At 45.9% G+C, this 15647-nt stretch overlaps 1 protein-coding gene across 2 annotated transcripts in view; it reads left to right on the top strand.

Annotated features, from left to right (window-relative positions):
• Positions 1-15247, top strand: part of RAB6A (RAB6A, member RAS oncogene family) — a 32761-nt gene extending 17514 nt beyond the window's left edge. Inside the window, exons 2-8 of one of the 2 annotated variants that reach the window (XM_066588334.1) lie at positions 2118-2176; positions 3212-3265; positions 7999-8104; positions 11781-11892; positions 12075-12168; positions 12398-12464; positions 13588-15247. In XM_066588334.1, coding sequence (XP_066444431.1) covers positions 2118-2176; positions 3212-3265; positions 7999-8104; positions 11781-11892; positions 12075-12168; positions 12398-12464; positions 13588-13652 — 557 coding nt within the window. In that variant the 3' untranslated portion in view covers positions 13653-15247. Of the gene's footprint in view, positions 1-2117; positions 2177-3211; positions 3266-7790; positions 7897-7998; positions 8105-11780; positions 11893-12074; positions 12169-12397; positions 12465-13587 lie in introns of both variants that reach the window. The other variant, XM_066588333.1, reaches the window with a different exon arrangement.
• The last annotated feature ends 400 nt before the right edge of the window (positions 15248-15647 follow it).

Genomic DNA, 15647 nt, shown 5'->3' with positions numbered 1-15647 from the left:
ATAAATACTATAATACTGCCCTCTATGTACAATATAACTACGATGATACTGCCTCCTATGTACAAGAATAGAACTACTATAATACTGCCCCTTATGTACAAGAATATACCTACTATAATACTGCCTCCTATGTACAAGAATAGAACTACTATAATACTGGTCCCTATGTACAAGAATATAACTACAATAATAGTGCCCCCTATGTACAAGAATATAACTACTATAATACTGCCTCCTATGTACAAGAATATAACTGCTATAATACTGCCCCCTATGTACAAGAATATAACTGCTATAATACTGCCCCCTATGTACAAGAATATAACTACTATAATACTGCCCCCTATGTACAAGAATATAACTACTATAATACTGCCTCCTATGTACAAGAATATAACTACTATAATACTGCCTCCTATGTACAAGAATATAACTACTATAATACTGCCTCCTATGTACAAGAATATAACTACTATAATACTGCCTCCTATGTACAAGAATATAACTACTATAATACTGCCTCCTATGTACAAGAATATAACTACTATAATACTGCCCCCTATGTACAAGAATATAACTACTATAATACTGCCTCCTATGTACAAGAATATAACTACTATAATACTGCCCCCTATGTACAAGAATATAACTACTATAATACTGCCCCCTATGTACAAGAATATAACTACTATAATACTGCCTCCTATGTACAAGAATATAACTACTATAATACTGCCTCCTATGTACAAGAATATAACTACTATAATACTGCCTCCTATGTACAAGAATATAACTACTATAATACTGCCTCCTATGTACAAGAATATAACTACTATAATACTGCCTCCTATGTACAAGAATATAACTACTATAATACTGCCTCCTATGTACAAGAATATAACTACTATAATACTGCCTCCTATGTACAAGAATATAACTACTATAATACTGCCTCCTATGTACAAGAATATAACTACTATAATACTGCCCCCTATGTGCAGGAATATAACTACTATAATACTGCCTCCTATGTACAAGAATATAACTGCTATAATACTGCTCCCTATGTGCAGGAATAAAACTACTATAATACTGCTCCCTATGTGCAGGAATAAAACTACTATAATACTGCCCTCTATGTACAATATAACTACTATGATACTGCCTCCTATGTACAAGAATAGAACTACTATAATACTGGTCCCTATGTACAAGAATAGAACTACTATAATACTGGTCCCTATGTACAAGAATATAACTACAATAATAGTGCCCCCTATGTACAAGAATATAACTACTATAATACTGCCCCCTATGTACAAGAATATAACTACTATAATACTGCTCCCTATGTATAAGACTATAACTACTATAATACTGCCTGCTATGTACAAGAATATAACTACTATAATACTGCCCCCTATGTACAAGAATATAACTACTATAATACTGCTCCCTATGTACAAGAATATAACTACTATAATACTGCCCACTATGTACAAGAATATAACTACTATAATACTGCCCCCTATGTACAAGAATATAACTACTATAATACTGCCCCCTATGTACAAGAATATAACTACTATAATACTGCCCCCTATGTACAAGAATATAACTACTATAATACTGCCTCCTATGTACAAGAATATAACTACTACAATACTGCCTCCTATAGACAAGGATATAACTACTATAATACTGCCCCCTATGTACGAGGATAGTACTACAGCTCTGCTGACTTAGTTGAGCTCCTGGACTTCTCCTCGTATGACTTAGTGCTGCTGTATTGTGGTTCCTTTCATCCTCCCTTCACACGTGGCAGTAAATATACTCCTTGGACTAGTCTGACATCTCTGCGCCGCTCTCCGTGGCAGTGCCCGGGGTCTCTCCGCTCTGTTGCAGGCCAGGGTGCCACCCAGATTGTAAGTTCTTCAGCTCTCGTGAAGCGTCTTCTGTGTTCTGCGTCTCCTCCGTGAACTTGTGATGGTTCTAATGCGATGTCTGTAATGCCGGTGACTGGTAGCACCTGGTATATATGTACACTGTATGGCGGTTCTTTGCTGTATATAACTCCTATAATTATATAACGTCTGTTTTGGTGTTTTTTTTTTCAGTTGGAAAGACTTCGTTAATCACAAGGTTCATGTACGACAGCTTCGACAACACTTACCAGGTAATACTGCGAGGAAATACACCTGATGGGGAGCTTTCAGTATACACAGAGTATGGCGGCACTCACTGGGTCCTTGGTGACCACCCTGCATTATATAGCTGGCCAATGACCCTGACCCAGTGAGGACAATAGTACGAGCCCCCCGTACGGTGCCATGATGGGCTACTCGGCTGGTTCTTTGCGGATGACTTGCTCCCCTTTGTTTGGCACCATTGGAACAGTATAAGTAGCCTGTCCTGACTGGGGGAGAGACACCAGGTGGATCATAGATAGACGGAACCCAGGGAGCAAACCGACTGTCAATTACACTAGCGTTTGGGAAATGAGTTGCAGTAGTGTGTGGGTATGGTATGGTGGTATAATGTGGGTATGGTATGGCGGTATAATGTGGGTATGGTATGGCGGTATAATGTGGGTATGGTATTATGTTTGTATGGTACAGGAGTATTATGTGGGTACAGTATGGTTGTATGGTTGTACGTTGTTTGCTCTTAAGGGGTTCTCAGAGTTAATTTTCACTCCCCGTGCCTAAAAACAATGGCTCCTATCCTCTCCCTGCGGTTCCAGCGCTGCTGCAGTCTCCCCCATGATGCTGTATGACAGGCTGCAGTCAGCTTGTATATGGAGACGCCGCAGGCTGCTGCAGCCAATCACTGACCACATTGTTCCAATGCCGGGACCTGTGATTGGCTGCAGCAGCTGCCACATCCCCATGAAGTGTCCTGCTGCAGCCTGTCGGCACGCACCTCGTTGCAGAGCTGCGGCTGTAGGGAGCCGGCGAGTCTGGGGTGTTCTAGTGTTTCCGGGCGCGGGGAGCGGGGCATTAGATACATCGCTCTTGACCATTCCCTTTATAGGAGTATACATGTTATCCGCTGGTGGGATGCGGTCCGCAGTTGTATTTTGTCACCATAGGACGGTGTTGGGTGGGCTGAAACAATAAATGTTTGGCCCTGCTGCGCTTGTAGCATATATGTGCGTGTTGTATGTTGTGTCCCGCCATGACCGCCCCTCCTGTGTTTTATCTCTTTATAGGCAACTATTGGTATTGACTTCTTATCAAAGACAATGTATCTGGAGGACCGAACAGTAAGTACCCCCACAGCCAGAGACCCATGTAGGTGTGACTAGGACCCAGCAGGACTCCGCCCCCGGGGACCACCATCTGCTATATAGTATCTGCAGCTCAGTCGCTCCTGCCCGTTGTTGAGGTCTCGGCTGCTCAGACGCCAATGACCAACACGAAGGAGTCTTGTAAGGTCCTCATGACTTGTGCTGGAGAGCCGCTGAGCTCTACTGGTATATGACAGCGTTGGGCAGCAAAGCTTCATGGGGCCGTTTAATACCAGGCACCCTAATTTAAAGGAATCTGTGATGGTGGCACATACCGCCTCTAACGGAGATTGTATTTTTAATGGGCTTATTAGAGCTCCAATGACCCCTTTACTTCTCTTCGTATAGCCCCATGTTGGAGTGTATATACATTGAGCAGTTCCTTTATTAGAGCCCTGGCCCTCTCATGATTGTCGCTTCCCTGAATCAGGAGCATAAAATCACGTGACAAGTTTTCCGTGGATTAATTTCAGTATAAATCCATATTAGATGGGTATATCCAGCGATCGGAGCGACTTCCAACGAGGCCGGTCATCTGTGCTGGACTAGCCAGGGCCTCACTGCCAACCGCGGGGGATTTCTCGTGTAACGCTGTGGGGAGTATACAGAGAATGGCGCGATCGAGGAAAACATCAGTGAAAGAGGATCCTGTGGACGGAAACAACTCATCACTGAAAGGGGTCGGAGGAGGATGTCAGGAATCGTTCTGACCAACAGGCTGCACAGTCAGCTGAATACAACGCTGGAGCTCCAACTAACGTATCCGAACGCACAACTCGCTGTTCCTCTGCACAGATGGGCTATAACAGCAGACGACCAGTTCCAGCGCCATTGTGTCTTAGGGGAAACGGATGACTCCAGCGGGTAAAAGAGCGCAAAACTTGTATCACTGAGCAGCAGGAAAACATCTGGTTGGATGGATGCACATTTCTGTTGCTGACGGGAGGTCAGAATTTGGCACAAGCAGCATGAATCGCTGACCCCTTCCTGTCAGCCGGTCAGAACATGTCAGCGCCTCCATCTAATCTACAAGAAGCTTCCTGTCCGCAGGGGCCGAGATTCCTGCAGAATTATTTCATCACTGAGTGGAATCTACACCACGATGAACGGCTGCAGTTCTGGAGACTCAACCTCATGTCCACTGCTGAATCCCGCAGTGGTATCCGTGCGTGGCCGTAGAGAGGGAAAACACATTATTCTTGCCTTTCCGGACACTGCAGGGCTCTCCTCTGTGCAGGCCGGATCTTATTCTTTCGGCCGGCGGATGTGCGCGTGCCGCGTGCATAGGCCGTGCACAGCTTTTTATCCTGCTCTCCCGCATATCCCTGGCACAGCACAAAAACAGATGCGGCTGTGCAGCGGATAAGGACGGCTTCCATAGGCTTGAATGGGAGCCGTCCGTATGGGAGACCCACAGGAAAATGGAGCATAGTGCAATTTATTCCCGTGCCTGTGACCCGTATGCCAGGAAGAAATCCCATCCGCATGCGTTAAGCTGCCCTACGGATGTTAATGCATCCCTATGGGCAGCAAGACACACGGATCTCCCGTGCGGGCGGCACACGGGTTTTATAAATAAAAGGCCTAAAGGAGGCCAACGCTACTAGATGGGGCTGATAAAGGGGCCGCTCAGTGTACAGTGATCTGCAGTAACGCTTGTATGCGCAGTCATTGGACCCCTTAGTGACGGTCACAGCGGGATTCTACGTCCTCACTAAGTGGGCTTTAATCCTAGAGGACGTAGAAATATGTGTCCTCTTGGGATTAATGCCCTTTTAAGTGAGGACATGACAGCTCTATGCTGTTGGTGCCCGCAGGTAGCCCACAGCATGGAGCTGCCATCCCGGGCTGCCAGCAGTTCATGATCATTTAATGTAAAAAAAAAAAGTATAAAACGTAGGGGAAGAAAAAAGTTTTAAAAAGTAAAAGTTAAAGCGTACGTTTCATCTCCCTCCCCCCCCCCCCCCCCCCCCCCACGGATCATATCCGTGAGGGAGGATGAAATAACGTACCTAAGGCCCACGGATTTATCCGCGTACCTTACCCCAGCTTCTGCACACACGCCCGTCGCCAAAATGGCAGGCGCATGCGCAAAAGCCGTGGGTTGCCAGGGTGATTTAAAAATCTCCCTGCTCCAGGCTACAAAACTTAGCCGAGAGCCTGGAGATTTCACGGAGAGCCGCGGTGAGCGGTTCCTGATCACGTGTTCGCCGTTATCCAATGGATAATGTCGATCACGTAAAAGTTAAAAAAAAAAAGGTGAACGTTCATCTCCCCTCACCGATGCGCTCGGTGAGAGGAGATGAAACTTTTTACCGGAGGCCTCCATATTTGCACCTCGGCGCGATCTTCCTCCGTGAACTTACCCGGATTCTGCACATGTGACCACCAGAAAAACACCAGACACATGCGCAGGAGTCGGGGAGCCCAGCAAACTTAAAATCTCCTTGCTCCCAGATCCTGCACGGTCGCCGAGAGCATGAAGCAGTGACGGGTGGCCTCGTTGAGCGGTCACAGGTCACGTGATAAAAAGGTAGCGATCTACCTTAGGTCGGTCTCGCATGACTGGATAGGAATTACGGATTCCGCATGCGTCTGATCCGCGGTAATACGCAGATGAAGCGCATTGGATTACACAATTCCGCTCACATTAGTGGGTTGGAATTGTGTAATCCACTCGCAGAAAAGAGAACGCAGCAGGTTCTATTTTACCGCGGCTATCAGCAGCATAGAGCCCATTGTGCTCCATGGTCGCGGATATACCCGCAGCCCATACGCAACTACATTGTGTACGGGCTGCGGGTACCCGTGTCATCGCTAAGCGACGGCGGGGGAAATACAAACAAAAAAAACGCGTACTGCGCAAGACCGCCTGTGTGAGTAGGCAGTTATGTGCAGTACATTACGCGGCCGTACGCAGGGTCACAGCCGGGCTCACAGCTGGGATCGTCTGTAGGCCTCCGCAAGCGGATTCCACCTACGGCCGTGTGAGCCCGGCGTTATTCAGACCGCTACCTGTAATACGTAATTTACAAGAAGCCCCAGGAACGCTCGCCTTCATGCAGTTCCAGGAACAGCTTGTTGAGCGCCTTTTGTGTAAGACCGCCGCACCTCACCAAGCTTATGAAGCCTCACAGAGGGCCACGTATTACACCCCATCGCTGCCGCTGAGGTCAATTTTTTTTTAATTCCGTACAAGTGAGCAAAGGGGCCTGGAATTTATTCAGTTGTACCCTGAAATCCAACGGGTGCTCCTTCCATTATGGGCCTAGCCATGTGTCCTGTAAGTAGATTAGGGCCACAAGGGGTATGGCTCTGAACACGGGTATCCATTTTGGGGTGAAAGTCTTCATTCCTATGTGTGCTGTACAAAAAAAACAGTTTTTAAATTGATACAACTGCCAAGAAAATAAAAATTGTAATTTTTTCCTTCTGCTTTGCTTAGATTTTCTCAAAAACTGTAGGGTAAAAATATGCAGTACACCCCTAGATGAATTTGTTAAAGGGTCTAGTTTTCAAAATGTGGTCATTTGTTGGGGTTCTCTGTCGTTTTGGCCGCTTAACAGCTCTACAAGTGGGAAATGGGGCCAAAATCACCTTCATGCTAAATTTCTGTTCTGAAAACCACCGACTACTCCTTTCATTTTGGGCCCCGTTGTGCATCCAGACAGAAGATTAGGGCCACAATGGGTATATTTCTGAACACGGGAGAAACAAGGGAATCCATTTTGGGGTTTATATCCTCATTTTCATGTTCACTATAGAAAAAAATATGTCTTTAAAATGACATATTTGCAAACATATAAAATGTTATCTTTTCTCTAAATTGAATTAATTGCTGCAAAAAAACTGTGGGGTCAAAATCCTCCTGACCCCCTCAGTGAATACATTAAGGGGTGTAGTTTTTAAAATGGGGTCATTTGGGGGGGTATCTATTATTCTGACACTCATGAGCCTTTGCAATCTTGGCGTGGGGCAGGAAAGCAAAGTGTTCCTCAAAATGCTGAAAAATAATGTTAAATTTGTATGTCATCTAAACGGTTAAAAAAAAAACACAAGTTTTTCTAATCTGCATTCAGAACAAAGTAAACAGATGGAAATATATATCTTATCAAAAATTTGTACAGTATGTTTGGACATATTTGAGATATTACGATTGAAAATGTGAAAAAAAATGACAATTTTTTTCAAAATTTTCCCAATATTGGTACTTTTAATAAATATACACAAATTATATTGGTCTTTTTACAACCAAAATGAAGTACAACAAGTGGCGAAAAAACAATGTCAGAATCACTTGGATATGCAAAACCTTTACGGAGTTATGCTACGTTGAACGACGCATGTCAGATTTCCAAAATTTGGCTCCGTCACTAAGGCGCAAACAGGCTTCGTCACTAAGGGGTTAAAACCTGACTTTTTTACTTTAAGTACATGGCGTCCCTCTCCCAGCCTCTTTGTTGATGATTGCCCTTCTTGCTGACTGTCTTCCATCCCACAGATCAGATTGCAGCTCTGGGATACGGCGGGACAGGAACGATTCCGCAGCCTGATCCCCAGTTACATCCGCGACTCCGCAGCCGCCGTAGTAGTTTACGATATAACAAGTAGGTATACCAACTGGCAGCCTGTTTGACGGTGTTTGTTTTTTCTCTCCCCCCTCCCCTCTCTTTGCTGCGCCGGCGGCTCGCCCCCTCCACACTTGTTAGGTCCGGCTGCAGCTCTGGGACACAGCAGGTCAGGAGCGCTTCAGGAGTTTGATCCCTAGCTACATCCGCGACTCCACTGTGGCTGTTGTTGTTTATGATATCACAAGTGAGTGTGGACGAGAACGTCTTCGCCTTTCCTATTATGTCGTCTGGTGGCCATTGCTGCAGCGCAAATCTGTTTATAACGGACCATCCCTGATCCTGGGATCTTCACCCAGAACCCACAACCTCTGTGATTGAAGATTCTAGTAATGGATACCCAGTCTTCACCATAAAGCTCTGTGAGGGGGGTCGAATTGTCCCTTCTTGGGTTTTGGGTGGTTGTTGGACTCTGCCCTCTCTTAGTGCCTGGCAGTGTCAAATGCCAACCCCTGGGAGACCATTAGAGTCCCCCCAGATCCACTAGGATTCGTAGTGCCGAACTTCTAAAAAACAGTTCCAAACTTGCCTATAGGTGACACTAGAGAGACAGTTTTCCTCCTCATTAAGGAGAACTGATTTGCATACTTTTCCCAGGGAGCATTGCCTGTAATATGTTTACACCAGCTGTGTCTCTGCGAGCAGAACAAGCACCTTCCAAAAACCAGATCCTCAAAGAAGGGAGATCAGGATTTGCACCAATTCTGCAGACGTTTTCCGATAACCCACATTCCCCCTCCTGGTATTACAGCTCAGTCTCAGACAGATGGGTGTCTGAAGGGCGGGACTCGCGGCTCCCCGATAGTCTGAAGGGCGGGGCTCATGGCTCCCCAGGAGTCTGAAGGGCGGGACTCACATATTCTCTTCTACTTACTGGCTCATTTACTGGACTCAGTTGCCCTCCTATAGTTCTTCATCCTGCGCAGGATAGGACATTGTAAAGATGTTATTTAAAGTCAACCTTATCTGGTGACAGATTCCCTAAAAGGGGCGTCTGATAGTGACGGTAGGTAATGTCTGGTGCACTTTAAAGGGGTTTCCAGGAATTGAAAAAAAAAACTGCTGCCGTCCATGCAGTGGCGCTCAGGTCTCCTGCCCCACTGATTGGGTCATTTACTGGGTTCGAGCCAACTAGTACCTTCGTTGGAACATGGTGTCCTAATTTAAAGTCATCCTTGCCTGGTGAGACACATCCTTAAAGGGGCGTGTCATGGTGATGATGGTCCACGTCTGGTACTCTTAAAATGGGTTTTCCAAAGAATGGAAAAAAAAAATTGGCTGCCATCCATTCAGCCTCTAAAGAGAAAAAAGGGTCCTAGAATGGGATTGGGGCTAGGGATGAGTCCTAGAACGGGATGGAGCCTAACACCACACTGGTCTTCTCAGGCAGGCTAATTGCCCGCAAATCTCCAATGTGGCAGTAGTCTCCGCCCCTCAACTTGTGGCCCCACCCCTCCATCTACTGGAGTACCCCCTTAGTCTTCCGCCTCCATGGTCCGTTATAAGCGGAGCGCGCGGTGCGGTGCGTGCATGTCGTGTGCTTGCTTTCTGTGCCGCGATGTCTTGTTTTTGTGTCTTGCACGTTCCACTGTTGTGCATGTTCTGCTCACAGCGCGTCGCCCTTCAGTGTACCGTAACCGATGTGTCGTCCTGTATCTCATGTGTCTATAACCTGTGACGCCATTATACTCCTTGGGGAAGACGGGTAGAGCGTCCCGTTCGGTAGGTGTGGCGGGTCCTGCCGTTGCTCATTGATCCCCGATCGGGATCAGCAGCGCATACAGATGGTTAGATTTAAAGGGCCACAACATGAGGGCCGGGCCGGGCTCACACGAACGGGTCAGAAGGCCTGTAATCATTCATGGAAAGTGTTTGCGACAGTTGGCGGATGTGAGCGTTTTCCCACACGGATGTACACTATGCTCAATGTATCGTCCGTGAAGAATAATGATCGCTCTCTCCCCTCCATCTGGCATTCCATCTTTTTTCCTTGAAGTTGCGAGCATTTACACCGCTCCTATGCAATGTTAATGTCATATGGGTGATGGAACACTGGCATCCATTCACTTCAATGCGGGCCGTCCATGTGGAATCCGCGTTAAAATAGACCATGCTGCGATTTTTCTTCTACTCGCGGAATACGCAATTTGTACCCGTGAGTGTGATCGAAAATACAGGCCTTTCAGTGCTTGCGTTTTACCGCGGCCCTTCCGTGCAGATGGCAATCGCGGATTTTGCAATTAAAATACGCTCGCGGGAGACGCCTCCCTCAGGTCGGTGTAGGAAAAATATCCATGTAATCCAGGCCTCTAGTTGTAGCCGCGCTGCGGTAGGTTGTGGAGACAGCAGAAGATGGTGGAAGTTCGTGAAAAGGCTTCCTGAACAAAAAACAATCCCCCAGCATTCCTGCTTGTTCAGTGTCTGCATAGATCTTCCCCTGGTGACTTCCATTCTTAGAATGGACTCCAGAGCTGCACTCCCTATTCCATCCTGTATTATACTATATAAAGAGGATGATACATGATGGAACTCGGGATCAGTACAGGATAAGTAATGTATGTACACAATGACTCCACCAGCAGAATAGTGAGTGCAGCTCTGGAGTATAATACAGGATGTAACTCAGGAGCAGTACAGGATAAGTAATGTATGTACACAGTGACTCCACCAGCAGAATAGTGAGTGCAGCTCTGGAGTATAATACATGATGGAACTCAGGATCAGTACAGGATAAGTAATGTATGTACACAATGACTCCACCAGCAGAATAGTGAGTGCAGCTCTGGGGTATAATACAGGACCTAACTCGGGGTCAGTACAGGATAAGTAATGTATGTACACAGTGACTCCACCAGCAGAATAGTGAGTGCAGCTCTGGGGTATAATACAGGATGTAACTCAGGAGCAGTATAGGATAAGTAATGTATGTATACAATGACTCCACCAGCAGAATAGTGAGTGCAGCTCTGCAGTATAATACAGGATGTAACTCAGGAGCAGTATAGGATAAGTAATGTATGTACACAATGACTCCACCAGCAGAATAGTGAGTGCAGCTCTGGAGTATAATACAGGATGGAACTCTGGGTCAGTACAGGATAAGTAATGTATGTACACAGTGACTCCACCAGCAGAATAGCGTGTGCAGCTCTGGGGTATAATACAGGATGGAACTCAGGATTAGTACAGGATAAGCAATGTGTGTACACAGTGACTCTACCAGCAGAATAGTGAGTGCAGCTCTGGAGTATAATACAGCACGTAACTCAGGATCAGTACAGGATAAGTAATGTATCTACACAGTGACCCCACCAGCAGAATAGTGAGTGCAGCTCTGGAGTATAATACTGGATGTAACTCAGGATCAGTACAGGATAAGTAATGTATCTACACAGTGACCCCACCAGCAGAATAGTGAGTGCAGCTCTGGAGTATAATACAGGATGTAACTCAGGATCAGTACAGGATAATTAATGTATGTACACAGTGACTCCACCAGCAGAATAGTGAGTGCAGCTCTGGAGTATAATACAGGATGTAACTCCGGACCAGTACAGGATAAGTAATGTATGTACACAGTGACTCCACCAGCAGAATAGTGAGTGCAGCTCTGGAGTATAATACAGGATGGAACTCAGGAGCAGTACAGGATAAGTAATGTATGTACACAGTGACTCCACCAGCAGAATAGTGAGTGCAGCTCTGGGGTATAATACAGGATGCAACTCTGGATCATCTTACTTAGCATTTTTGGGATTCCTCAGTTGATCTTAGCACTCCGTGGCACAGCCGATTCGCCTGACAGTCACATGATCTCTCCGGATTCTGTGCGTTTAATATTTAACCCTGCTATTTCCCATCAGATGTGAACTCTTTCCAACAAACAACAAAATGGATTGATGATGTCAGGACGGAGAGGGGGAGTGACGTCATCATCATGCTAGTGGGGAATAAAACGGACCTTGCTGATAAAAGGTAATCGGCTCAGTGATCAATAATTGTATGCTGGTTCTATAAAGATGCTCAGATTCCGTGATGTCATCGGCCATTTCTGAAGATGTCGCCAGTAATGATCGGCTGTAGAGTTCAGCTTCTGCTGGATCGTCTGGTTGCAGGTGGTCTCTAGTAATCAGTAATGTCTTGTTCTCGCCCGTCAGGCAAGTGTCCATCGAGGAAGGAGAGAGGAAAGCCAAGGAGCTGAATGTAATGTTTATAGAGACCAGTGCAAAAGCCGGATACAATGTAAAACAGGTGAGGCGATGCGTCCAACTGATGTCTTATTGTTGGTACCGGGAGATAATGACCACCAATTACCTATACAGATGTGGCCTTACTGAGTGTGTGTCCGCGGTTTATGTGTCACTTCATTTTGGGATGCTTATGATTTGACTGGTTCTATGTTCACGTTACCCGACCCTTCTCTATCCAGTATACAAGCAACTCTGCAGTTCTCACCTGTGATTGTTCTGGTCTCTTCCAGCTCTTCAGACGTGTAGCAGCCGCTCTACCCGGTATGGAAAGCTCACAAGACAAGACTAGAGAAGACAGTATCCTTTTATGTACCTGCAGAGACCACAGATCATTGTGCACGAAGTAGTTACTGTGCTTAATGGGCTCCGTGATACTAGGCTCAGTAGGGAAATACTAAAATAACGAGTGGAGCTCAAACTGCATCTCCGTTCTGCTTCCTCTTTAGCAGGTTAGATTTTACAATCGCCACCCCTAGTTTTATGATATGAAGCTGGAGATAAGGAACCGGCCCCATACACATTACACTCCATTCCTATTTTGAGATGTGCCTGGTATTTATATTAGCCTGAATGGAGTTATACTGCCCCCTATGTACAAGAATATAACTACTATAATACTGTCCCCTATGTACAAGAATAGAACTACTATAATACTGCCCCCCATGTACAAGAATATAACTACTATAATACTGCCCCCTATATACAAGAATATAACTACTATAATACTGCTCCTATGTACAAGAATAGAACTACTATAATACTGCCCCCTATGTACAAGAATATAACTACTATAATACTGCCCCCTATGTACAAGAATAGAACTACTATAATACTGCTCCCCATGTACAAGACTATAACTACTATAATACTGTCCCCTATGTACAAGAATATAACTACTATAATACTGCCCCCTGTGTACAAGAATATAACTACTATAATAGTGCCCCCTATGTACAAGAATATAACTACTATAATACTGCCCCCTGTGTACAAGAATATAACTACTATAATAGTGCCCCCTATGTACAAGAATATAACTACTATAATACTGCTCATAAGATAAGGACCTTTTATATATTGGTGGTCACATGTGCGGACGGTTGATATGGGGACGGCACTGATCTCTCCGCTCTGATGATAGCGGTCTTGTAGATGAGAGCAGCTCGTTATTTGGCAGTAATTGGGGTGAGCTGCGGGTTGTGTGCGGCGCCGCTATCTGGAGGTCGTTGATCCTTCGCTGTCTGTGATGTTTGTCTTCTCGCTGTAGATTATAATCCTATCTGCCGCTGACAGCAGTGTATATGAGAGCAGACAGAAGCCGTTTAGGGACGCATGTTGTATAGTTCCGTATGTGAAAGGCCCGCACGAAGCACCGCAGGCCGGTATTACTCGTCTTTTTCTTTAACCCTTTCCTCTCCAGTGATAGACATCAAACTGGAAAAGCCTCAAGAAGCTCCGGTCAGCGAGGGCGGCTGCTCCTGTTAATCTCACGGTTCCTCCATGTCTCCTTCATCAGAACCTTCACTACTTCTCCTCATCCCGCTCCTTCCTCTTCCCTCTCCTCCCCACATTAACTCTTCATTAACCGCAGCGTGGCTCCGGGCTCACCCTTCTCACCTGCCCATCGCCGGCTCCACAGGATCATTAATGATATATATAAATCTATACGGTGTCTTCATTATTTAAATGAAACCTAATGGTATCAAGAAAACAATCTGCCTGTTCTTCTTCACATCGTCCCTTCCGGTGAATGGCGGTATTTTTGGGACACCATATATTTTACCCGGCATTAACGCCGGCCACGAAGACTCGCGTTGGTGGGATACGGCTTGTGTACGCGGCCCGCACACAGCGGGTGCTTCCGTTTTCTGGGCTGACCAGCGTATTTAATTCTGTGACTCTCCCCGGGGCAGGAGGCGGCGCCAGCCCCCGTGCCTCGGTGAGGTGACTGCACACTAATGAGCTAGTGGTCCGTCCCACAAAGGGGTCGCACGCTCTGTGCGCGGGTGTTGGGGGCGTACCGGGGTGTGGTCATACTCGCCACTCTTTTATATTGCAGCATGTTCCCGCTTCTGAGGTGTGACTTGCTGCTTTGAATAATTATCGTTTTATTAACTTTTTTTTTTAGTTTTTTTTTAAATAAAGTATAAATAATGCACTTTGTAATGTCGCCGAGCGGAATCAATAAAGAGTCGCGTTCCAGAAGCGTCCGGACAGTGCGGGCCTGGCGGTGAAACGCATGAACTGCGGTCTTATCGGGACTTTCTACTGTATGGAGGGAGGAAGTTGCCTAGATTTTGCTGCCTTGGGTGGGCGGTATTTTCCCATCCTGCATTGCAGCTATAGGAGGTCAGTCTCGCACGAGCAGCTATGCGCTTGTAATACGGAGGACTGTCCCAGCCTGACCGTGCATCCACTGACCCGAGCTTAGGTAACCATAGAAGTCTACGATGCTCTGAGTTTGGGTCAGTCGACTTGCGCTCGGGCCGGGACACTCGTCCGTATTGCCTGCGTGTAAACATGTCTTAAAACTTTCTAAAATATTCCGTAAGTGAAGCCGTTTCATTATAAGATAAGGATCTAAAATGGGTTTGTTTTACAGCTTTATCAGAGTGCAGCCTGCAGTGTAAAGAATGGAGGTTAGGAATTAGAAAACTTTTTTTTTTTTTAATTTTGGTGCAGTGTAAAGAATGGAGGTTTTCATCATGGTGTGTGTGTGTGTATATACTAGTAAATATACTTTATATATTACATGTGTAAACATGTGGATGGGCGTAGCTATGGCAACCAAAGTGAAAACCTCCATTCTTTACACTGCAGGCTGCATTCAGAGCATAGAAGAAAATTTGTATTAGAAACCTTGTTTCACCTTCTTTCCATTTGTCTTGGTCTTTGAGTAAACGGCTTTATGGAGAAGTTTACACCCCTGTTATGGGCGCTGCTGTGAGGTCAGCAGTATCCAGCCGCCGCGGGCCGCACATTAGCGCAGTACAATGTCTTCTGTCTGTCATGTGGGACACTTACTGTTATTTCTCTTGGTATTAATAAAAGTCTGTTTGTTTTTTTTTCATGGGAATCTACTCCTGTCCGTGCCGATCTCTTCCTGTGGGGATAGCAAGATGTGCATGTCATGTACAGGTTATACGGTGGCTCCTCTTAAAGGAACATGCACGTCGAAATTGTGTGCAGGTTTTTAGTTTTACACCTTCTGCAGAGGTTTTATCTTGCTCTTGAATTGGCTTTGAGTTACATCAGGTCTTATCCTCTAGTCACCTCTAAAGCTTCAGCTACTATGCTGCTTTCTCCTCCCATCTCACCATCTGCTGGTTCAGTGACTGTTGAGGAGCGATAGCTGAACGGCAGGCAGTGAAAGTATATTGGCACCTTAAGGCTTGGTTCTCACACGGATTCTCGGCGGAAATCTCGCGGTTTGGCCGCAGCGAAAAACCGAGATTTCCGCCGGGAGAACCGCTGTTGCAA

Source organism: Eleutherodactylus coqui, chromosome 1 (genome assembly GCF_035609145.1).
Source record: "Eleutherodactylus coqui strain aEleCoq1 chromosome 1, aEleCoq1.hap1, whole genome shotgun sequence".
Taxonomy (NCBI): domain Eukaryota; kingdom Metazoa; phylum Chordata; class Amphibia; order Anura; family Eleutherodactylidae; genus Eleutherodactylus; species Eleutherodactylus coqui.
Note: the sequence above shows the minus strand (reverse complement) of the source record. Positions and strands in the feature narration are given on the sequence as shown.